Below are 26,992 nucleotides of genomic sequence, written 5' to 3'. Positions count from 1 at the left end.
GTTAATTGTATTTTTATACATTATACAATCCCTTTTTTTATATATCTAGTTTTTTTTATTGTTGCTGGGTTATTCTTTATTATGTAACGGAGGACTTTGCCCATAGCCTTTAGGGGATAGCTAATGTACAAATCAAGTGATAACCCAAGCTTAATTTTTAAAATTCAAACAAAGTTCCACCGCACCCTGCGTAAGGGCAAACCTAACCTTAATAGATAAAAAGTAAAATCTTAGCCAACCAAACATAAACTAACCTAATATTATAATCAATATTGTTTAAAAAGGAATTTCTAATAAAGATTCAAGATAATATATATTGCGTTATTAAAACACTTCAAATAGTAATATCTTATTAATATTTCCATATATAATTAATCCTTTAACCTAATAAGGGTCACACTTAAGTTTAAGTACACTTTACATTATAATATATAATATTATCTAAAAAAAAAGGATAACAACATCCATGAAAGCGATGCTCAACAGACCAGACAAATGCCAGCAGAGATTTCTCTTGAAAGGAAGGTTTTCCCTTCTCTAAAATGTTTATGTATCTTCTCTGGACCTGTGTACAAGAATATTTGCTGTAAGGGAGAAACTTAACGGTCCAGAAGTTATCCATCACTACACACAAACAGATAGACAGATACAAAGACATCATGTTACTATTATAAGTATCTATAATACAAAGTAGAATGATGTCTGTCCGTCTATCCGTCCGTCCGTCTGAAGCTTAAGATCTCGGTAACTCTTAAACCGATTGGATTTTACTCTTCAGGGTATATACCTACTGGTCCTGTGGTGGTTTTAGGCTATTTTCTAGGGAGGTGGGACACCCCCAACCCCCCCAAAAAACAAAAAAATCCCCCCCCATTTTTTTTTGCAGAAGATTTCCTTGGTCCTTTTTTTGCAGAAGATTTCCTTGGTCCTTTTACAAATTTCACCTTAATTTTTTTATCACCTCTAGAAAGCCCCTAGTGGCTAGGGGCGAAGCCGCTAGTAAGGATATGAAAATACATGAAAAAAAAAAGTTTTGTTCATTTTAATTGTATTAAATGCATTCATCTTTTATTTTTTTTAGGATGATTACATACAGCAACTGAAACGAAATCAAAATGACAATCTAGCACAAATCTCAAGGTATGCTGGTTTGATTTTAGTAGGAAGCTACTATATAACTCGAATTATCTGTCCGTCTCTGAATACATGCTATTAATATTTTTTCCTTATATTTTATTTTAGATTGAAATAATGTTTTAGATTAAAAAATTGCCCTCTGATATGTTTAATCTTTTGGGTAACTGTTTGACTTTATTAAATCGTTTTTATGATTTTGGTTATTTTTTCACATTTGTATTAGCTTTGCTGTAAAAAAGAACAATATCGGTCCAGCAGTTAGCGAGATCCTTCAGTGCGAACACACAGACATATAAACAGATATACATCCTGTTACTTTATAAATAGTGTCTATTATATTGGATGTAATCACCTTTGTTTAAATTATACAAGTATTTGTTCTCGTAAATTAGTTTAATGTTTTCTACACGTTATTAATAATGCATACCTTCCTTTATAAACTTCATTATACAGACATTGTTTAGTTGTTGTTGTTTACTTTTTATATGTAAGTTTGGCTTCGCCCCTACAGGAAGTAAAATATGTACAGAAGATAGCGGACATCATCATATTTTTGAGACAATGTCCGAAAGTCTATTTCATTTTTTGTATGCGAAGCTTTTCATCATTTATTGAGTGACTGACTTTGACATAGCTTAAATGGTAATTCACCCTGTCATTTTTGTCACATCGATTTCAAGCCTTGATGATGGTTCCTGTAATACTAAAGTATAATCTAGAAAGTGAAGCAACTTAACAGGTAAATCTAACAAGAAAGATCAAATCTTCATTTTAAGTAAATTACTACAGATTAACTTTTTTTTTTCATTCAAACATCTCAATATTAAATACAATTATTTATCATCCTTGTTTTTTTTTATAATAATAACCTAAATTAATTTGTTTTAGACAATTATTTGTACTGCAAGCAAATCTTCTACGCAAAGAAAAATATTTGGATTCTCTTATCTGTGAGAGAGAAGAGGTAAATTACGCATTTTTATTGGCGAAGCCTCTTTACAATTATAATATCTCGGTACGTACGTCAATCTGTCACACTAGAAAAGTAGTTAGAGTTAGCCAACCTTCTACAAAAAAAAACAAAAAAACATTTGGATTCTCTTAACTGAGAGAGAGAGAGAGAAGAGGGAAAAACTTATTTTTATTAACTAAGCTACTTCACAATTAGGGCCTTGTCCGTTGGTCCTTTTTTTTTCACTCTGAACAAATAGTTTAAATAACCTGCTATTCTACATTTAGGGTATGACTGACCATACATCCGTCACTCTTTCAATTACTTTAAGTACGTCAATCGTCTAAGATGCGACAATTAAACATGATTAAATTTTACATTAATTTTTATCACCTTGCTTTATCATAAAAAATGTCAATAGTATGTAGCTGGTTACTATAAAAAGAGTAATTTTATGCTATATTAAGTTATTATGAATCTTTAACATTGTCTGTCTATCCATAGGGGTTAATGGCTGCTTTATGTTAAAACTGCTTTTTTGTGTGAAGATTCCTATCATATCATTTACTCTTTGATAAAATTATATTTTTATTTCAAATGCTACAACATATATTATTTGTATCTGTGTAAAAATGAATGCAGAGTCTTAAAATATTCTGCTAAATTGGTTAAGCTGAAGTCTTCAAGAGAATTCTTTCATTATTTTTTTCATTTTTCTATCTTACTCGATGTTGGAAGGAATCAAACAATCAAGAAACAGATTATTTTAAGAAGTTGTTTATATAAGAAGGACAATTTTGTCTTTAGGTAGCATAGCAACTTATAACATTTGCAATTCTAGAGATCTCGTAAACGGCTGGACCAATCGTTCCACAAAATTCAGAAAAATTTTGCAATGTTTTTAGGAGAATGCAAAAAAATCCACATCCCCAAAAATGTCTTATTTAAAAAAATTAAAAATGACTCCCTCACCAACTTTTGTTGCGAAAACATTTCATTTATAAAATTTAGAAAACTTTAATCACCTAAAAAATAATATACTTACTTTGGTTCATTTTCGATTGTCTAAAAATAAACTTTCTTCTGACAAATTATTCTTTATTTCCCTGTAATTTTAGCATTGTTATTGTTGTGAAAGAGTTGTGTTTATTGTAAATTTTTTCCACACACTTATTATTGTATTTTAAAATCATCATAACCGCATGATTATTTAAACACAGCTTTTACCAACAACGAAATAAATTCGGAAAAAAATCACGAACCTATTCGTAATTTCAGCTTTCGTTGGGGGTCAACACATAGTAGAATTGACGACCTCTACAAAAGCCTTCAAAATTTAAATTTAAAGTTGGGGAAGGGGAGTATTTTTTTTTTCAATTGGCGATTTTTCTTAGTAATGCCGCGGTACCCTTCCTCAAAATAATTACAAACCTTACACTACCGATTAAATGCTTCAATATAAAGGAGAACCATATCTGTCCTGTGGTTAGCGAGATCTTTCACAACACACAGACAGATAGCCATCCTATTTCATATTAAGATTTTGTCATTTTTTGCTAATTAAAAAAAATATGCAGAATTGATACCACACAGTAGATGTTTGTGCAGTTTAAATTAATAAGCCTAGTTAGTTTATATTGTGCATTTCATTCATAATTTTACACATAAATATACTGTACATGCGGTGCTTTCATTCATATCACTAAATAAACCATTCCCTCCCCCCACCCTTCTTTTATAATTTTCATCATTTTAAAAGACATGCAGGGAAGCCAATTTTAAACCACTATAAAGCCCAATTGATAAGTTAAAATCCTTCTTGCCATAAAATATTTTATTAGATAAACATTAGAGCTATTTTTACTAAACTACGGACGGACCTAAGGACCAAAATAAAGAGTATCTTCGCTTACACTTCGCTTATAAAAAGATTATTTATATTTGTTTAATGATTTCAAAACTTTCCTCAGGGTTAGTCCCTAAAGTTTTAAATTAACCTTTTCTCATTCGTTGGCTTAACAATTTTGAAGATTATTACTGAATTTTCATTGGTTTGTGTATTAAATTGATTGTTCAAAAGTTTCAACCACTGATTGTTATTACAGAAGGGGTAATTTTATGTGTCATTATTGGGGATATACATATATTTTACGGCCCTTTAGATCCCTGGCTCGGACCCTTAATTGGGGTTTCATAGAATATTAAAAAACTTTTTTTTATTTTTTTATATTTTATCAAACGCTACGCTTTAGTCAAACTGCCAACTATTTTCGAAAACGGAACAGCCGTAATGTTTTTTTCAAATTGTTACAAAGAAAATTTTTCCAAGCAATATTTTTTTGTTTATTTCCTTTACATATTCACGCTTATTTGTACTATTGAAAGGAAATATTTTTTTGTGGGTTAATGCTCTTTTTTGTTGTAAATTTCCACGTGTAATATATCTTTGGTATTAAAAACAACATGGGATAATGTCGAAGACACGATAAAAGGACTTTCTTGTCGAATGATAAACTATAATCATTTATCATGTCGATGACCATTGTTATTAAACCTTACTAAAAGTAATTGAAGTGATTTGAAATATCATTATGTCGATGATTTGTCAGTCAAGACCACTTTTATAAAAACACCACGAGGTCGAAATAAATAAAAATCAATATAGTGATGTACAAAATAACATGTGAGCTATTAGGGTTAATGGAGCAAAGACTCATCACTGAAATTCGTGGCCAAAAAAATTATAAATAGTAAACCATTAGGCCTTTTGTTGTACACCCAACATGATCCAAAATAAGTGTTTGTTCACTTATTTTTCTGTTATAAAGGAAGAAACACAATAAAGTTACTTTCATCTATTTATATAAATGGACCACCTAAAGCCCCAACTATTTTCATTTTAAGAAAAAGATGTTTTTAGTCCCATCTGGGGGCTATACACCTGTGGAGTCATATCCTGCAGGGTTTTACTTAAACTGACCTAACCCAAAATAAGTTCGAAGTACCTTTTTCTTTTAAAAAGTTTGCTCCATTTCAGGAATAAGGTATAACCAACTAGCGAAATAAATGTAAAATATTATTTGGGGGCAGATGTAAAGGTTATGTGTTGACACTCAACTACAGCTAAAAATCACACATAGGTTTCGTGATTTTTTTCGAATTAATTTCGTTGTTGACGTAAGCTGGCTCCATTTACTATAAAAGGGAAACCGTAAGAATTTATCCTACTTGAGATTGAAAACTCCACCAATGAGAAATGTTGACTTTCGAACATGTCAAAGTCCATGTTATCCTGTTGTGATGTCATAAATTTTAGAAAAGGGAAAGGAAAACCTCATTTCTCCAGTCTCCTTTGAAGAGATTTTCTTCCCCCCACCTTCCCTTCTCCTATCCCGAAATTTATGACGTCACAAAAGGACAATATTGGCTTTGTCTCAAACATACTCCAGTTTTATAGTAGATATACTTTTAAATATTCCGTCGTTTTTTCAATACACTAAGTAACCTTATCTAAAGTAACTCAAAGCAAAATGATTTCATTCTAAATATGATAGAAATAGGGAAGGGGTTAAATTTCTGGTCCGTCTAAATATCAAGGGAAATTATGGAAGAATCTATTTCTTGTATAAACCCTGAACACACAACAATATTTGATCAAGAAGCTTTTCTATGTGGTCTTAACACAACCTTCTTAAACACAAGGAATAATTCATCTGAAAAAAAACTTTTTGATGGATTAATTTTAGACTAAATGAAGTATGTTTTTCAACGGAACTTTTAGTAGCGGTAGCTAACTATATATAAAGTATAAAAATTCGTTACATCTGAAACTTAGTTTTCGCTGGACCTTTATGCTGACTTTACTTATAATAAAGTAGCATGATCTCTGTGTATCTATGTGTCTGTACAGAGGGAACTCGCTAATCACTGAACCGAAATGGTTCTTCTTTACATTGTAGCTTTACATAGGTACTGGGAAGGTTTATAACTTTATTTTGGTAAGGTAAAACGACCCTCCCAGGAGATATCGCCCCTAGAAAAAAATAACTCCCCCCCCCCCCCCCCCCCAACAATATTTTCAAAACTAAAATTAGAAATAGGGGAATGTTCCCTCAATTGTCCCTAGAGGCTTTTATTGGGACTGTGAAGCCAACAATTTAACTATAAAGAAATTGAAAAGTTAATGAAGACGTTATTAAGGCTGGTGTAAAATGTTTAGTTTCACAGTTTTTCTTTAGATGATTGTTTTCAAATCCATGAATTTTATTTGCTTTTGTAACGCATAGAATTGCATTTATCCTTTTTAGTAGTAAATCGGAGCTACTCTATAAGCAGTATAAGCTAAGCGGCTTCCATTCATGAGGTTTGACATACAATTACATTTAGAGAGTAATATATAAAGAGAGTTACCAAATTTGTTGTTGGTGTATTTTTTCACCACCTATGGTTTCATATCCCCTTGGGGTGTAGAGGGATGTCAACAACCCCCTTAAATTTGAAAATTGGGATTTTTTGCCCTCGCCTTATTTTACCCCCTAATGGTTCATACCCCCTGTATACTTGAAGGGCTTTCCACTGGATGATTTTAAGTTATTTAGAAGTGGTGTCACATCCCCCCAACACTAAAATATTCCTTTTCATGTGAACGCCACTGTTCTGAATACAGAGCAACGTATAACCAGTGGAGGAACAGCTGCAATCACATAAAGAGTAGCTTCACTACTAATAAATCTAATAAAAAAACTAATATTTAGACAATAATTGAGCAGCAGAGGATAATAAGAAAACTTTTGAGAAAAAGAACAACAAGCAACTCATTGCCTGATAAAGAAAGTGAAGAAAAGGTAATGGATTTTTATTACTTGGATATTACACCAGATTTTCATGTTTTCTAATACAGTGAAACACACAGCGGGCTAAATTAACGATTCACCCCTTCCCCTCCCTTTACCTCATTTCTTTGCCTCATAATGTATGACCAATTGACTAATAAATTAACGTCAAATTTTCCCCCGTCATAATATCTACGAATTTTCTACATCCATTGGAGAGGTAAACGTTTATTTAAAACACACTGTAAAAAAACTACTGTAATCGGTTTATTATTTATTTCATCATTCGACTTGTTCATGTACAAGAAAAGGATCTTTTATGTTCTTGTTTTTTTTTCGAAGAAAATAAAATGTTTTTATATATCTAACTATGTGTTTTTCGGTTATTATTGCTTGCTGTTAAAAGGCTTTTTTACCGTGAAACCTAAACTTGTTTTGTACATAAACATGGTAAATTGTTATTTAATTGATCACAATAAGTATTTATTTTTATTTTTCCTTGTTTTGTCCGTAATTATTGGCAATTAGGGAAATTTTGGCCGCACTTTGCTAAAAGAAGAAATTCCATCAGGCCAGGATTTAGAAAAATGTTGTGCACTATCTACCAGAGAGAGAGGAGACAATGGGCTGTTTACTACACTGGTCCCCAAAGTTTTAAAATAACGTTTTCTTATTCGTTAGCGTAACAACTTTTGTGAATTTAGTGAATTTTTATTTGTTGGCTCTTTAAGTTGAGTGTTCAAAAGTTTCAACAACTAATTTAGATCTACTAAAAGGGTAATTTTGTGTAAAGTCGTTAGGGATGTACATCAATTTATCGGCCATTATCCCTGACTATCTACAGAAATCAAATGTAAGGAAAATGAAATGGGGAAAATGGTATTAGCATGGATGCACAATGCATTGGCATTATTCCATTTCTAAGAAATGTAAGAATTTTTTGGAGAGGCTAAAATTTTTAAATAAGTGGTTTAAAAATTATGTTTAATCAAAGGGGACAGACAACCAACATCCTAAACATTAATCGAAACTATCAAAGGTATGGATTTAAATTTTTTTTGTTATGCCAGATCTATTGCAATGATGGTGATTATGATTATAAGAGAAAGAAGCAACTTTCACACAAAAGTTCTGTAATGAAATGATCTATATAATGACTATATTTTTTATGGATTAAGTTACCCCTTTGGAAACATTACATTTTCTGTAGATTAAAATTGTTGGTCGAAAAGTCTGCACAGTGAGCCCAGGAAACCAACTTTGTGGAAAAAATTATTTATGCCCAAAAATCGAACTTTAGAAAATCAATTATTTTAAAAGTCCATGTTAATATTTATCATATTAGAGGTGGTTTGCCATTTTAAATTAATGAAAAATATAAAAAATTAAAGTTTTTATGGCCTTCTGAAGTTGTTACCCTGGAATTCACAAAATTTAGATACAAAAATCTCCCAAAAAAATGATTTTTAAAATTCTTTTTGTTTTACTTGCCATTTAATCAAATATTAACTTAGGACGTAATGTAATACCATTTTAGAAACGTCCTGCAATTATCTAACGCTGGATAACAAGAAACTAAATAGTTATGTATAAAAAAAACCTCTTAAATCCGTATTAAAGAAAGTTGGTGAAAATGCAAAAAAGAGCATGTTAAATATTTTTTAAAGCTCTGATTCAAATACCTTGATCTTTTTAGCAACGAGGTGAAAACTTTTAGGATTAAGTTCTAGCATTATTTAGGCAATATATAAGAGGATCCCGTTGGTCTTATTAACTTTCACTTAGTTGCTTAACCTCTTTAAACATTTTTGTAAAGGTCATACGCAACCTTATTAAGCTAAATTTAGTGTATAATCCTTATATAAAAGAAACAGAATATGTGTGTGTACCAAAGGATCTTGCTAATCACTGAACCGATATGGTTCTCCTTTTAATAGGTTCACATAAGTCCTGGAAAGGTTAATAACTATTTTGAACGAGGGTACTACCACCCTCCAAAAAGAAATCGCCCCAAGAAAAAAAAATTGCCATCCCCCCCAAAAAAAATTTCTTCAATTTTTCTTTTTATAACTAAAATTAAGACTAGATGTTTGTTGACTTAACCCCCCCCCAAAAAAAAAAATATAGGATATGTAAATATTCCCCCCCCCACAAAAAAAAAGTTTTTTTCTTTTTAAAAAAAATTCGTGCTTTCAAAGCATTTTAAAGGCAAACTAAAAATAATTATACAAAAACACAGTTTAAAAAAAATATTAATAAAAAAAAACATTTAGGATTTAATGAGACAGCTCTCAATCATTTGCCGTTCATAGGTTAGGACATTAGCCAGTTCAGCTTTACAGCTACGAGCTGTATGTTGACTGCTGTTACATTTTGAACAATTAAGCAATCTCCGCAATCAATTACATTTCTATTACTAAGGCTAAATGTCAAAACCATGTTGACTGATTAATTATTATTAACTTATTGATTAAAACGGCACCACCAGGGAAGGGGTAAATTTTAAATGGGGGGGGTAAAATGAAAAAATATACGGCACCCCCAAATTCTTTGGGGGGGGGGGGGGTAATCACCCCATTACCCCCCCCCCCCTTGGATGTCTATGATATAAATGATACTTAAATGATTTCTTTGTAAAAATTTGAATAAAAAAAACATTAATTGACTATTGCGTAGATAGATAAAATTTGGCAACCTAATTTAATGTTTTTTTTTACCATCTAGCCAGCAGCTAGCCTGCAATTCCATTTTTCCTGCCCCCTTTGGTTATACCCCAGGGGCAAGATTCAGCTCTTGTCATCCTATTGGTCAATTTAAACCCCCTTCAAAATCCGCCAGCAATCGAATTGATCAACTTTAAATTTAGTAGGAAGATCTTAATTTTTTGTGGAAAATGAGACAGCCAGCCGGGCCGGAGACAAAGAATTATGGGGGGGGGGGGGGGGAGTGGCGGATAATTTGTGGGGGATGGAGGGCAGCCCAGGCCAGCCTAAATTTTCACAAAAAAATAAATAAAGTAGTTCATCTATTTTAAGCTAGTTAAAATATTTAATTTTAAATTAGGTATAAATTTGTCAAAGTATCAAAATTTAACATTTTTTTTTGAGGGGGGGGGGAAAGATGTTTTTCCCCCCTCGTCGCCCCTTGGGATGAGGGGGGGTACTTTTAGGTTACATGAATTTTTCTTATATATATATCAGAGTACATTTTGTAGAAATAGATTTTAAAATAAGCGAATTAGAAGAAAAATATCTTATTTTTTCACCGTTGGGTGGGTGAGTTTTAACCCTTTCCCAGTAGCCCCAGTAGGGGTTTAGGGTAAATTTGGTTTTTTTTTAATACAGAGTACTCTAAATACCTTTCAATTAAAAAATGAATTGAATTTGATGGTAAAAATGAGAAAGTTAGGATAAGAATTATAAATATTATACATTTTAAAGGGGATATCTTGGCCCCCCAATCATCTTGGGGGGGGGGGGGGGGTGTAATTTTGTTAATTGTGTAAAAGATACAATAAAAACCTTCCAATTAAAAAAAAAATTGTTCGATTTGGTTAAAAAATAAGGAAGTTATTAATTTTTTCCACAAAATTGGATTCCTGGGCTTACTGTGGTCTGGACACTATTTGTTTGAAACAACCTATCATAATTTTAAAAAGTACCAAATATTTTTGAGTCATTAAATAATATAATGTGCTTAAAAATTTGGGTACCAGTGTAATTTACTGTCAATTGACATTCCTTCCTGTATAATTAAGTTATATTACCTAAAAAATGTAACATAAAATATTTAGAATTGGATTTACATTAAGGGTTAAGAATTGCATAAGAAGTATGATTTTTTTTCTCACTCTGTGAAGTTTAACTTATTTGAACAGATAAAAAGTGCATCAAAGAGGTAAAAATTTCTCTGTTTACAGGATAAAGGTTTTGCATTCAATAATAATGCACAAATCCATCAAATAAAATATTTAAACAGAAGTTTAGATAGAATATTTTCAAATACCAAAGAACTAAAAATAGATAACTTTTTGTTTTTATTTTATCAATAAATATGAGTTTTGTCAATTCACAGGTCTAGTTATAAATATTTTCTTTAAAACTCATTTGGGTAATTTTTTTTGCTTAGAAAGAATAGACAGTTATTTCAAGGTCATAAATCAGTATTAAAAAGTGTTTTACCATGTCTTGAAAAAACATATCAACACTGTAAGCTGGGATAACAAAACTGGTTTTAATTTCCGTGGAAAATTGCTTGTAATGCAATGCTATATATGATTTTACAGTATAACTGAGAACCGGTTCTAATCCAGCAGATACTAATCAGTTTCAAAGCAATACTGGAAATTTAAGACACACATCTTATAAACTACCTGTTATTAGGCACTTACCACCCTATCTAAATCAAATTTGAGCATTTTTTACACAAGCTTTTAGTATTTAAACTCTTAACTATCAATTTTTTCCTTAAAGTTTATATTAGTCAAATACATAGAAAATCAAATAAACCCCTTCAATAAACATTTCAATTTTTGACTTTAAAACATTTAAACATTTTATTTTATTAGAAAACAAGGAAAGGTATAAACCTTTAAATGTCATTTTAAATTCCTAGTTGAGCTACAGATTTGCTAACAGTGTATTTTTTATTTATTGCCCTCACCCCCCTGTTCTGACCAAGATATTGGGGAGATTTCAATTTTTAACTTTTAAAAAACTCTTTATAGTCTATTTTTATAGAAAACAAGGAAACCTTATTTTATCGGCGTGACTGGGGTCGAGATCTTTTTGCTCAGTCAAATTGCTGATAGACTATCAACCCAATACTTGCTGTCTGATGAGGATAGATAACGCAGATAATTTACAAATCTTTATTGAAAGATGAAAACCGTGCATCTAAAAAAATATAAAATACATTAGAAAAATAACACATATGAAATGCAATAGTCAGATTGATTAAGCGTAATATGGTCATAGATTGTTTTAACTAGTACAGAATATTATTTTAAATGTAACACATCAAAATTAACATGTTACATAAGTACAATTGGTCTTTTTTATCAAACAAAACAAAGAAAATAATATGCCTTTTATTTATTGAAATAAATTACTTCAGGATACGCCCCTATATTCAACAAGCATGTAATAAATTGTTACCTGGTTACGTCTTGTGCAAGCAGGACAGACTTATAGCTGGGTTCTAGTATTTAAACACATTTCCATGACAAAAAATTTGTCTCATGCGTTCTGCGATAAACAAAAGAAAATGCGCACAACGGAGAACGCGCGCCTCACTATGAATGCCACACTCTGGGAGGTATCTCTGACAGAAATGTTGTCGTTGCTGATTTTTAGAGTAAGGATTAATGGGTATGGGAATTTTCATTTAGTACACAACACAAAGACTCAAGGGACGCTTCCTTGCACTGATACACTTATAATTCATTAATTGGCATTTTAAATTCCTATTTGAGCTACGGACTTACTAACAGTGTATTTTATTTTTTCAGTTGCCCTCACCCCCCTGTTCTGACCAAGATATTGGGAGATTTCAATTTTTAACTTTTTAAACTCTTTATTGTCTATTTTAATAGAAAACAAGGAATAGTATAATTCATTAAATATAATTTAAACTACAGACTTTCTAACAGTGTATTATTTTTTCAGTTGCCCTCACCCCCCTGTTCCGACCAGGATATTGGGGAGACTTTTTAAACTTTTTTATAGTATAATCCATTAAATATTATTTTAACTACAGACTTTCTAACATTGTATTTTATTTTTTCAGTTGCCCTCACCCCCCTGTTCTGACCAAGATATTGGGGAGAGTGATACTGTTGGGGAGGACAGTACGTGTGAAATTTCAATCTCAGGAAATCATTCACTAAATTTTAATAAAACTAAAAGCGAAGCTTTTCTATAATTAGGGTCGGTCCGTACGTCCGTCCGGAACAGATAGCTCTTTTCGTTAATTTAGGCATGTTAGAGTTGTCCTATCGATTGCAAACTTTGCATGGTGATTCCTGTATTAGTAAGGTACAATTTAAAAAGAGTAGCAACTCTATAATCATTACCAGAATGTCCGTACGTCCATTTTAAACATGTTTTTAACTTTTTAACAACAAATTTATATGTTATATTATTATCCGATTGATCTGATTTTTGGAATACTGATTCCTAGGACAACAAAGTACAATTTTATAAGCGTAGCATCCCTATAATCAAGTCCTAAAAGTGTAAGTATGGCCTTAATCATTATCCTGTATTTCAGCATATTTAAACAAATTTACATATAATTTATCCCAATTTTATACTTTTAGATTATGATTAATTAGTTCTGACACTCTACAAGTGTTAATGTTCGTTTACCATACTGTTTCAGATCATCGCTTTCTATGGATGTTATCATCATTGTTTCATCAAAAACTGATATAAACAAATTTAGGATATAAACAGCTAGAAATATGCCTCGTTTGGAAAATGCGAATAGTCAATAATATATTAAAGCGCATAAGAAGTTTTTACTGACCACCGCCTGAATATTAGCCTGTGCACCTACTCTACACTCACATAACTGTCGACTAGATTTTAACATTTGTCCTGTTCGGGCATTTATTGTCAAATATTTCTGAAATTAAAAAAGATATATATTTTAAGGTTCAGAAGACCTTTTTTGTGTGTGTTAATTTTACAGTCAGTCGCCAAAAAGGTTTTCTGTCAAAAAACATCATATAACACGTAGATATTTTGACAGGGAAATTTTTTTCATCAAGTTAGGTTGCAGACATTGGCCTCAGATATTGGTTAATACGTTCCTCCATTGTACGGGGATGAGATTAGGTTCAGATATAATGGGGGGGGGGGTATATCAGCCAGCTGGATAAAACATTTTATCTGGGTACGAAAGAATCTCTTAAAAAATCCACACATACTATATCCAGTATTAACTTAAACCACATATGTAAAAGATACATGACAATTTTTAAAAAGACAACACGTGAATTTTTCATGTTTTGGTTCAAACTTTGATTGCCAATTAAACTTTTAATTTCCACTACCCAACCTTTTCATTTAACTTAACCCAGGATGAAATTTGAATTTTTATCAAATTAAAACTTCTACTTTGTGTTAAACATTCACAGAAATGGACAAACATAATTTCTTATTCAACAGAATTTAGTATAATAAATTTTAATGTTTGTGTCCAATAAGATCTCCTACACAGCTCCTACTCAAGAAAAATATTCTTGTAAAAACAAAGAAAAAGAAAAAAAAACACGAGATAGAAACTACCTAGAGATTTTAGAATGTGAGATTGTAAATAAGATTAAATCTTGTTTAAGCGACAGAAAGACAGTCGGTCAGTCACAGTATGAGAAAATTACGAACTAGTGTCTGTTAAAAAACTTTCTTTTCATTAAAAGAAATGTAGGTATTTATTTACTAAGATCCTATAATAATATTAATGTAAATTTGAGGATAGTTATTAATCGGATCGTATTATAGACAGCTTTCCGCAAATATTCATTGCTATACATGATTTTTCAGTATGGCTGAAAATCGGTTTTAATCCAGCGGATATTAATCCGGTGTTGAAGTCACACTATAATAATTGTCCCTATTCTTTGTTAGTTTTATTTGTCATTATATTTTTCTTTGAAGTTGAATTTAAGAAAATATCTTCAGCGTGCATTTGGGCCATATTTAATCACAGATACCAGTATATCCTATAATATAAAGTAGTAAGGTTTTATTTACTGTAGCGAAAGATCTCGCTATCCGCTGGACCGATATGATTAACCTTTTCAGTGTAGCTTCGCATAGGTCCTGTGAAGGTTTAGAGCTATTCTGGAGGAGGGTACCAACTACCCCACAAAAAACTTTTCACCTATTTTTTTGCTTTTTGAAACTAAAATAAAAGATGGGGGATGGGGATTCAAGCCCTTCAAGGACCTTAAGTGCCTCAAAGGGGAGGAGGCTTATTAATTCGACCCCCAATTTTAATTAAATCTTGAGCTGCATACAGACACATACACAGGTAGATATCATGATACTTTTTGTCACAACTAGCCCAAGCCTCTATGAGTGGTTGTCTTACTTTAGATAATAGAAAGAAATAAAAGTCAATATTTAAGCGTGTAAACAGTAATATTGTAATCATAATATTAACTCAACTAGGCTACTTGGCTTTGAGTGGTTGTCATCCTTGTTTAGATAATAGAAAGAAACAAAAGTCAATATTTATTTGTGTCATAAGTAATAATAATATTAGATCAACTAGCCTACGTGGCTATGAGTGGTTATCATTCTTGTTTAGATAAGAGTCAATATTTATTTGTGTCATAAGTAATAATAATATTAACTCAACTAGGCTACGTGGCTATGAGTGGTTGTTATCCTTGTTTAGATAATAGTAAGAAATAAAACTCAATATTTATTTTTGTCATTAGTAATAATAATATTACCACAACTAGGCTACGCTTATATGAATATATTTCTTACTTGTTTAGATAATAGAAAGAAACAAAAGTCAATATTTATTTGTGTCATAAGTAATAATATTACAAAGGCTAGTCAGAAGCGCTTTACTTTTAAATAGAAGCGCATATTCTCTATAACTATATTTTGTCTAAACGTTATTCAATATTTAATTATAATTGTCATGTAATATCCTATTTTGTTGGCCCTGATAGGTTACTACTTTTTTTGTGGGTTGTTTGTAGTACTGTCGCTCTTATAAGTGCAATCTAAAGTAATACGACAATGGCCGATAAATTGATATACATCACCAATGAAAAAAAAAACACAAAATTAATCCTTTTGTAGATTACATTAAGTGGGTGAAATGTTCGGACACTCAACTTAATGAAATAACCAATAAAAATTGAATTAAAGTCCTCAAAGTTGTTAAGCCAACGAATAAGAAAACGTTATTATAAAACTTTGTGGACTAGAGTAATAAACAACCCTATGTCACTTTATACATGGCAAAAACAATATTAATAATAAAACGAATCAAAGATAAATAGAAAGAAATAAGCTCTATAAGATCAAATTATTTATTTATGCACATTCAATTACTTTTATAGGAAAATAAGAATAGGTAAATATTATTATATTATTTTGTAACTAAAAATAAACAAATGACTGAAATTTTTTTTATGATGATTATTAAAAAAAGGCATTTATTGTATTATATATTATGGTAATTTTTCATGTCAAGCATTATTTTTGTTTAGATTAGGTTAGGATATATTGGATACTTGTAGTCCTTCAAGGTCCCCCCCCCCCCCGATGCAGGGTTTAGCCATAGGAAAAAAACATCCCCCTTATTTCAATTTATTTTAAAAAGGGGGCGAGAGTTTCAGAAAGCACCTAATTCTAAATGATAAATCTGTCAACACTCTTGAATGAGTCCTAGTTCTAAAACAAATAGTGCAGCAATCCTAGTTTTTAGTTTGATAATTTGTCACTTTTTCCCTGATTATTCTTAACCTTGTTTGTTTCTGTATTCCATCTCTAGTCAGGGAGGGATGGATTGGACACTGGTCTACAAATTTATCCTCACATCAATATATTCTAGTTAAAATTTACCTGTTGTATTTGGAGAACAATCCGGTTCTAGTGTGATGTAGGTGGACAAAGTGTCTCAAAAATCATCTATGCGACGTCATAAAAATGATGGAGATAAGAGGAGAAGTGGGAAAGAAAACCCCTAAAAAAAGGGAATTGATAATCCCTCATTTTTATGACGTCACATGACTGATTTTTTGAGACACTTTGTCAACCTACTAATATGATACAACCATAATTTTCTCAGCAAGGCAGGGAAGGCCATTGGACTGTAATCATAATGGTACCCAAAGTTTTGAAAACATGCTCTCTCATTCGTTGGCTAAACAATGATTACTTTTATCAAAATCTTGCTTAGTTGTTTCCCACTTTCAGTATCCAAATAATTTTTATCAACTGAAGGGGTAGTTTTAAAAATAATTCGGAATCTAAATCAATTAATCGTCTATTGTCCTATACCTTGAGATCCATGTAATAGTTCACTTTATCCCTGGTTTCATGTAGTGAAGAATGTGTTATTCTTTTTACTTACAAATAAATAATAACTAAATATTACAATATTCTGAATGGGATAGCAACATTTAACTTTAACAGTATGTATGTCTGTCAATTAAGACTTAGAAAACTGCTGTACTAATATGGTTCTCTTTTACAGTGAAGCTTCTCATAGGTCCAGTTAAGATTCATAACTATTTTGGGAAAGGATACCTTTACCGTCAACAGCAAAGTAACCTTTGGAAAATAATATTTTTTACTTTTTCTTGAATATTAAAAGTGAAGAGAAGACTAATTACCCCTTCTAAACATAATCTTGATTATCAAAATAAAATCAAAAGCTATACCTATTGTGGAAAAGGTATATTTCTATTTATGAAATTTGATAGAATATATGATAGAAAATAAACTATTTTGGGAAAGGATACCTTTACCGTCAACAGCAAAGTAACCTTTGGAAAATAATATTTTTTACTTTTTCTTGAATATTAAAAGTGAAGAGTAGACTAATTACCCCTCACACCCCACCCTTTCTGAACATAATCTTGATTATCAAAATAAAATCAAAGGCTATACCTACTGTGGAAAATTTATATTTCTATTCATGAAATTTGATAGAAGAATGATAGAAAATAACATTTCATATCCAATTTCTTACATTATTTCTCCCACAAAATATCAACAAAATTGAAATATATGGACGTGTGTGGTTGTGTGTGTGTGTGTGTGTGTGTGTATGCTTGTTTGTATGTTTGTGCATTTTTGGTAGAACAGCTTCTATATCTTATTCTTGATAGGTCAACACCAATCCTTATACTAAAGTAATAGGATCTGTGTGTGTGTGTTCCGAAGGATCTGGCTAACTGCTGAACCGATTTAGTTCTCCTTTACAACGAAGCTCGGCATGCCTTATTTAATTGCAAAATTTTTGTAAAGATGTCTTGGTTAAAAAAAATTCTTTCACATTTAAGAGCTGCTTTCGTTTAGGAACAAATACAATTTTTACAATCATACAAGGCGTCTCGATATGGTATATACTTGTTCTAGTTTCATGAAAAATTTTAGGTTGTGTCTCAATATAAATTTGTGTGTGTTTGTCTGTACCAGTGTATTTGTCTGTTTAGTAGAGAAAATGAAATTTATTTTTCAAAATTGAATTTGCAAACTGAAGAATAACAAATTTTGATTTATATCACATGTCAAAGTGAGAGAAAGAAAATGTAAAACATGTCTATACATATATTTTTAAAGGGCCATTCACAAATAAGATTTGCCTGAATATTACTACAGAAATTATAATATTGTACTTTGTTGTCTTATGAGTCATTATTCCAAAAATCGGATGAATAGGAAAATTAAATCATACAAATACAAATCAAAAAAAAAAAATAAAAAAATCTGCATGTCTTGAATGGTCGTACAATTATACAGTTGCTACGATTTCTAAATCGTACCTAACTGTTATAGGAATCACCAATCAAAGTTGGAAATCGATGGGACAATTTTAACATGTCTAAAATAATCGACAAGGGCTAACCGTTACGGACCGACCATAATTATAGAAATGCTTCAAAAAGTTTTTGAAATACCTAGTACAAAAAATATTGAATATAGCAATTTTTTAACACACCCTGTATAAATTCATAATTTATATAAATTATCATATTCACAGAACTCTACTCCTGCAAAATTTTATGCATTGCTTGGTTTTATAATGATGAATAAATAAATAAATTGCACATTCCAATTTGGAAATATGGAATAGCAATGATATTAGTTGCATTTATATTTTGTTGATTCATTTATCCATTTTTTTAATATTTTTTTTGTTTCATTTATCCATTTATTAATATTTTTTTTATTTCACTCAAATGGATACATTATTACTTGGATATTACAACAGATTTTTCTGTTCTCTAATAAAGTAAAACTCGATAGCCTCCATTCCCTCCCCTTCTATTGAATAAACGAACAGATTTTTGCCGCTAAAAACAGATATAACGTTTGAAAAGCGATAAAGAAATAATAGAATTATTTGTAATTTTATAAAATAACCTTTTTAATTTACCACGATTTTGAAATATTTAAAAAATGGTAGTTTGTTACCGCCACATCGGGAGAAAATCGGCATGCAAACAAATAATCTTTTACTTGTCGGACGTACAGAAAAAAATGATAATTAAATGGAAGATGCTCTACCATTAATTTAGCAGTATTAATGATAGTATGTATATAAAATAGATTTTGAGCGCTTGAAAAAACCTATTGTTTACTAATTCATATAGACAATACAACCAGATTATTTCTTTGAAGAAATATTTTCAGCGTAGCTACATTATGATTAGGATATGTCCGTACGCCACTCCAGCACTACTTTATATATTTCAACGTAGACGCTACACAGTTATTCTCTGTACTTTTTTTATAGTTAATTGTTTCTTGTTAAAATAATATTACTAAGCGATACTTAAGTTTTAGAGATGATAGTGCTAGTTTAGGAATAGTACCCAATCGCTTCAGGAATCGTCATGAAAAGTTCGAAATTGATAGAACAATTCTAAAATGTACAAGCCAATAAAGAGTCCTGTGGAATTGGATGCTAGGGGCGCAGCAATTGGTTGAAATATACTTCAAAGGTTTAAAATATGTACTTTTTTCTTACTTCAATCTATTGTAAGTATAATAGCATATTCAAAGTCGAGTTTTAAATATTTTTTTTTAGATGTTAGAGGATTTAATATTAATTACTTGTAAAATAGTTGCTCTTTTCAATGTGTGCAAATCTAATTATAAAATAAAAATTAAGTAAGGTTTGATTTGAATTTATGTAGGTTTGACTGTACCATGGCATTTGATGATATTTAATACTTTCAAAAGATCTTTTGCTTGTGTAAATTATGGTTAAATTTTAAGCAATATTAATGAGTAAAATACCTTATAAATAGCGTATGTACTCCATGACTATGGGATGACCAACCGAAGAACCCACTAACAGAACAATGTTTGCAAAATTACCCTTCTTCATCAGCTTATGCATGTATATAAATTCAAAAAACAAACTTTACTCATATCTTTCTTAATTATATTCCATTGCCCTATTCTTGCACTCATAACTTTACCATAACTTTATTTTATTTGTATCAAGAAAAACAAAACAAAAAAGTTTGAAAACTGTTGTATAAAACTAGTATCATGGCCCATTGACCTCGGAACTCAATGTTAGTTCCAAAGTCCCAAGGTTAAAAAAGTGTAACAACAAAGAAGTAATCCTTCGAAGCTTGAACAATACTGTTATTTTATTAAATAACCATCTTTGGAAACGTCTGGTATAGAATAATGTCTGGACACTTTATATACTCTTTAACAACAGAGGTACTGGACAATTGAACAACCCTTATTTATTAATCCAGGAAAACTTTTTGGTGACTTTATTACTAATTTTATAACCTCTGTACTCCCTTCCTATAACAAACATTAATTCATTATAATAGATATCAAATAAAATTTTGTAGCTGTTTCTAATATTTTGTAATCTTAATAACATAGTATTGTAGATATTATTTTGTCATAAAAATTGCATTACAAAAAAGTGTATTGTTTGATAGATTTATAGATATATTTTCATTTTATCCATGAAATGACATTCTAGTAATGATTTATCTATTTGTTTTAGACTATTGAGATAATTACTATAGCAGCTAGGAAATACAAATCTAATACAAAATACTATTATCTAGGACACTTTTTTATTGCAAAGTTACCCTTTATGAACAAAAATGTTTAATACCTTGCTAATTAATACTTTTTAAATCTTTAAATGGTGTTACGATTTTTTACCGAATACATAGCCTCCTCATGCTAGTAGCACAGCTGATAGTAACTAAGCTGAAAAGAAACTTTTTTTTCAAAGGAAATATATATATATTAATTTATCTTTATATCAATAATGCCAATAATGCAAAGCCCCTAGAGGGTAGAGGCGAAGCTGCTAGTATAATAAAATAGTATAATAATAATATATAAAAGAATGAGCTTTGTCAATCATAGAAACAAAGCTTTGTAAATACAGGTTTTTTTTTTAATAAGTTAAAAGTATTGCCTAATTTAACCCACTTGCCATTGACAGAAATTAATAATCTATATTCTAATTTCTTCATTGATGTGGGACATTTTGTATGAGAAAAAAATATTTAACGATTTTCAACAAATTCTGCCTTAAAAACCGGTTTTTCCAAAGTACCTATTTTTGGAAGGTTTTTGGATCATGACTAATTTAAAGGGTTTGCAAAATGCGTACATTTTTAAAAATCAAATAGCATGGCTTGTGTTAATAGTAGAAAAAATGTTATGCATATCGTTAGAATCGTTATAAACTCTAGTTTTTAGGTGTTTAAGAACTATTCCTGTGCTACGTATAGTTTAGGAGCTACGTGGTAAAATGTCCCAACTTACTTAAAATTTTCAACACTTCTCACATTTTCCAATGTAGCTTCTATACTACAAATAGCCTGTATGTGTTACATATATTTCCAAAAACTAGAGTTTATGACAATTCTAACGGTATGCGTAACATTTTTCTACTATTAACACAAGCCGCGCAATTTGATTTTTAAAAATGTACGTATTTTTGCACACTCTTTAAATTCGTCATGATCCAAAAATCTTCCAAAAATAGGTTATTTGGAAAAACCGGTTTTTAGGGCAGAATTTGTTGAAAATCGCCAAATATTTTTTTCTCATACAAAATGTTCCACATCAATGAATAAATTAAGATATAGATTATTAATTTTTGTCAATGGCAAGTGGGTTAAATTAAGCAATACTTTTAACTTATTAAAAAAACACCCTGTATATGGTATAATTGTAGAATAGATTTTCTATATGGTAAAGAAAAGAACTTTAAGTTGTTATTTCAACAGTTTTCAATAATTTTGAAAAAGTTATTAGTTCCCATTTTCTATTTCCTAAAAGTAAAATTCTACATCCGAAAATAGCTTTGATAATATTCTTTTCTCAATAGAAATTCTTTTCCATCAATTTGTAGAAATCAGAAAATGAAACCCAGAGAGAAGGGATATTCCATCTTGAGAAAAACTTTTATTGTGGGCTAGAACTAAAAAGGAGGGTTAAAATTAAAAGCATTTCATGAGAACTCGTCAGCTGTGTCGAAGCTTAAAATTAAAGCCCGTTTGAATGCTTTTAAAAGTGGTATTGCCGTTTTTTGGTCAGGTTTAGACTTCAAGCTGATTTTTCATTACATATATAAAATCAGTTTAAAACAAGTTACACTCTCCTTCTGCACGGCAGTGAATCAAATATGCATTAATATATTCATTAAATTTAAATATACATTTAAAGCCAGTTTAAATGATAATGATCACAAATATTTTAAGTTACACATTTAAATCATATAAAAACAACAATTTTTAAAACGCTAATACTGTGGGAATTATACGATTACCAGCAATAGTGTATGATTTGTAAAAATTTATTTTGATGAATGCAAATTATTTATTCTCCAGTTGCATTGTCCCTTGTCCCTGCTCAAACTATTCAGGAAGTGGATATTTTCTCATTTTAAAGTATATTTCCAAATTTCAGTATGGCTTCAGTATTACAGATAATTTACCAGTTAATACCAGTTTAGATCTTCTAATGTATCATTTTCATAAATGCAGAAAGCTGTCTACAACAATGCGATTAATAACTATTACCAATTTTACTTCAAGGGAAAATGAACCAAGAATGGCTTACTATCAACTTTGTTTAGGTTTGCAGACCCAATTAAGGCTAGTGTTTCCTGTCTTGGATAAACATTCAAAATAAGTGACAAGTGATCATTTGGGGAGGGGGGGGGGGAACTCAATTGGTTCTTGGTGGTATTATACGATACTTTAAAATCTAGAAATAACAAAGTGAGCTTTATTTATATAAACCATTACCAATCCTTTTAAAATTTACTTAATAGTTTTGTCATCTAAGTTTCAAATTTGAAGATAAAATGAGGATTTCAAAATTATATAAAAGTGGAGCACTGAAACGTTAAGACAAATGAACATTAACAGTTGTAGAGTGTCAGAATTAAATAAGAAAAATTTTAGATTTATAAGTTTTAACTTCGCTAATACTATGTACTTTGTTGTCCTAGGAATCAGTATTTCAAAAATCACACTCATAGGATAATTATGTCACATAAAAAAGTTCAAAACCAACATGATTTAAATGATCGTACGGACATTCTGATAATGATTATAGAGTTGTTACGCTTTCATACCAATCTGTTATAGGAATCATTGTGCAAAGTTTTAACTCGATAGGACACCTTAAATTTCATGTTTAAGATTTTAACATATCAAATATTAAACATTTTGTAAGACTAAGTAATGCATCAAAGCTGCGGCTGTGAGCGGCTGCAGCTTTGGCCAGCATAAAAGAATACAATTGTGAATGATTTGTTGCACAGTGCCAAACCTTGTTGACTCTAATCTGAACCTGGGAGGAGGAAAACCTGTGATAGACTTTAACAGGTACAGTAGATAGATAGATAGATAGAAAGATATTTATGGACAGAAAGAAAACTTTTTAAGAAAAGAATATAAATACTTTATGCAAAAGTTACAGGATGTCTGTCAGTATGTAATGAAAGATCTTTCTGAAATATTATTGTTCTACTCCTTCTCATAGGTCCAGTCTACAAATTAAGAAATTATAAAATTGATACGTGAAGGTTGACTTCTCCATCCCCCTTCCTTCCTTCCTTCAAGGGTTCCTAGCAGCTAGTATAGATTTAATAGATGGATAGATATAAGGTATTGATAATCATTAAGTCGATCTTCCTTTACTGGTTTATAGTTTTAAAACATAAATAAGATATGTAAAGTCTCTAAAGTTTTCTTAAACTTTATGCTGGAACATTCTACTCTTCTGCTAACATTGTAGAATAGCCTGGTTCAAACACTAGAAACATTCTACTATTCTGTTCACATTGTAGAATAACCTGGTTCAAATTTTAGATGCATTTTTATCTTCTGTTCACAATGTAGAATAGCCTGGTTCAAACTCTAGAAACTTTCTTCTCTTCTGCTCACAATGTAGAATAGCCTGGTTCAGATCATAGAAAAATTCTTCTCTTCTGCTCACAATGTAGAATAACCTGGTTCAAACTCTATAAAAATTCTTCTCTTCTGCTCACAATCTAGAATAGCATTGTTTAAATATATATGAAAAAGGACGACAGCATACATAAAAGCAAAGCAGTTGGTTATACACCTTTCTAAAATGTTTGTAGTAACAAGTAGATAAAAGTGCTCTTGACAAAGAGAAAATTTCTTGGAAACATTTTTAAATAAGTTTTATAAAAAGTATTTGAACTAAAAATTTTATATATTAGTTGATGCAATTTTTTTTATATATATTCTCATTCTGGTGTGGAAATGTATAGAGCACATGGGCATATGCTACATGTAAAACTACTTTTTTTAAAGCCGTGCTATGTGCCATGTGCAGACATTTTTAAGTCAGGCGAATATGGAAGTTCTATTAAATGAATGGCCCTTCACCGCACACTACCAGCCACCCTATTATCATACAGCCTCCTTAACTTTTCACAAATTTATTCTGTTTTTTAAAAGCAGTGTTTTTCGACAATCCATATGTTCGTCCGTATAGTATAAATTTCAATGCACACATAGTGTAGTTCAGTTTTTTCCTTCAGCGTATTAATATAAAAAATGAAGCATGGAGATCTTTTTTTCTCTCCATTATTAAATCAATACTTCTCAAACAATGTTTTTTCTATTGCATCAATTAAGCTTCGCTTCTATTAATTGTGTGTTCCTTATTTTTTATTCTTTTTTTCGTCGTTTTTTATAATATTTACAAAATATTATATTATACATTACATGATTTTTCATTATGGATCAGAATTGATTTTAATCAAGCGGATTTAAACCAGTTTCGAAGCAATACCAAAAGGTTTTTTATCATTTCTTTTCTTCCATAGCTTTGTTTTCATGTATCTATCTATTTTAATACCTTTCTGGCACACACTAACCAGCAGCAATTTACCTACAAACAAGCAATGAACCATATACCCTACCTCTCCATGATAATCCTCATATAAAAGTAGCAAGATGTGTGTCTGTCTTATGTACCGCATGATCTCGCTAACCTCTGGATCGACATGGTTCTCCTTTACCTTTTAATAAGTCCTTGGAAGGTTAATACTTATTTGGAGGTTGGGAGGAGGCTATTGCTACCCTCCACCCTTGTGGACAAAAAAAAATATTATGTCATATATGCTTTATGTAAAAAATCAGAAAGGTTATGGGGGAGGGGCTTGGTATTTCACTATACTAGAAGTAATAAGCCACCCCACTTACCTTTTAAACTAGGTACTTAACTCTATTTTTATGCAAATTCTAGTTTTCACTGTGCAATAATATCCACATGAATGTTTAAATCGGAAATTAATTATACCGCCAAAATCAGAAAAAGCTTATTAAAGGGGTGGGGAGGGGGGGGGGCTTTAACCCCCCTTTTTCTACTTGTTGACGCTTGTGAAATATTGATGACTAGATATCATGGCTTTAGCGTTTCGATTAAACTGTTTTCTTTTTTTGCGGATTGAATTGCACAGCCTTTCTATTTTGCAGATCTATTTCTGAAAACGAGGCTTCTGAAAGAAACTTGAAAGATGAGAGATCACTTAAGGTAAGCAAAAAATTGGATGTATATAGGGGTAGAACAATGGATGATGTATTAATCTTTCCTCCTATTATGATAAACAAAACTCTATCTTTTGTAGATTAATACTATTTTATGTCTTATTGTCTTCTATTCTAGAGGACACACAGAAAACTGTCCCGAATTTGTATTAATTTTGAGGAACAAGACTCCAGTGACGTCATATTTTTCTTTCCCGAAAAAGGGAAGGGGGGAAGAAAATCTCTTCAAAAGAGATGGGGAAAATCCCCTTTTCTCCCATCTCTTTTTTCTTCCCCCCTTCCCTTTTTTTTCTTTCCCCCTTCCCTTTTTCGGGAAAGAAAAATATGACGTAACTGGAGTCTTGTTCCTCAAAATTAATACAAATTCGGGACAGTTTTCTGTGTGTCATTCTAGAGTACCCGTTCAGCACTGAATATCACACACCACTTATTTTTAAAAAATTCAAATAAAGGGGAGGGGGGGGGGGAAGATGAAGCTTTTCGTGTGTTTGTATATTACTTTACAGAAAGTTAAGTTATATTTGGTAGCTTATTAGGGGTAAGGTAACGCGGGTAAAGGTGCCGCAGTTTCAGTTATAAACAGGTACTTTATGGGAAAATACCAAAATCCTCCCTTTTTAAATTAAATTTTAGAAAAGCTTTGGGTAATTTTGTTCAACCCCTAAAAACCTGAGCTACCAAACAGGGCCTATTTCAATCTTCCCTGAAAAGTAAATCTGATTCTCTCTTGCAATTAGCGAGATCTTTCGGTAAAAAAAGAATAATAACCTTTTTTGAAATAGGTTAAAAGTTTCCATTAATTAACTTTAGCTTTTTCATTAAAATATCAGGTTACAGAAAATAAAATAGAATTAGATATTTTGTTTAAGTACAACCAAAAAAACTGCAATTTAGTATAAGCTATATATATATGTGTATGGAGGTTAAATAACTTCCCTTCTCTTAATATTGATTTTTTCCCCTAATGTTTTATAAAAAAAAATAGTGGAAAACATCTGCTTCGATTGAGCTATGTATTTAGGGCAGTTTCAGTCTATTTTTGCCAAAGAAGACAAGAGGCTAAAATTTTGTAAAGCTTTTTAAAGAAAGCATAGAATTTTAGATAAGGGTTAGTTTATCTTGAAATAACATAACAACAAACTGTAATCAAGTAGAGACAATTTAGTAGTGTTTTAAGAAAGAAAATAATATTCAACCTCCTTACTATTTTATATGTATTCGAATTCTGTTTCAGGTTATTTATTGTGTTTAATGGGGGAAATATGATTTATATTGTCT

General features: G+C 30.8%; 1 protein-coding gene across 1 annotated transcript in view; it reads left to right on the top strand.

Annotated features, from left to right (window-relative positions):
- Nucleotides 1-26,992, top strand: part of LOC145324201 (uncharacterized) — a 63,219-nt gene that overhangs the window by 19,681 nt on the left and 16,546 nt on the right. The window contains exons 8-13 of the mRNA XM_080166822.1: nucleotides 1,082-1,140; nucleotides 2,026-2,101; nucleotides 6,844-6,933; nucleotides 12,709-12,793; nucleotides 23,452-23,515; nucleotides 25,643-25,700. Of these exons, the coding sequence (XP_080022948.1) occupies nucleotides 1,082-1,140; nucleotides 2,026-2,101; nucleotides 6,844-6,933; nucleotides 12,709-12,793; nucleotides 23,452-23,515; nucleotides 25,643-25,700 (432 nt within the window). The remainder of the gene's footprint in view (nucleotides 1-1,081; nucleotides 1,141-2,025; nucleotides 2,102-6,843; nucleotides 6,934-12,708; nucleotides 12,794-23,451; nucleotides 23,516-25,642; nucleotides 25,701-26,992) is intronic.

The sequence above is a fragment of the Acartia tonsa genome, chromosome 7, assembly GCF_053477335.1.
Source record: "Acartia tonsa isolate MP-2025a chromosome 7, ASM5347733v1, whole genome shotgun sequence".
Classification (NCBI taxonomy): domain Eukaryota; kingdom Metazoa; phylum Arthropoda; class Copepoda; order Calanoida; family Acartiidae; genus Acartia; species Acartia tonsa.
Note: the sequence above shows the minus strand (reverse complement) of the source record. Positions and strands in the feature narration are given on the sequence as shown.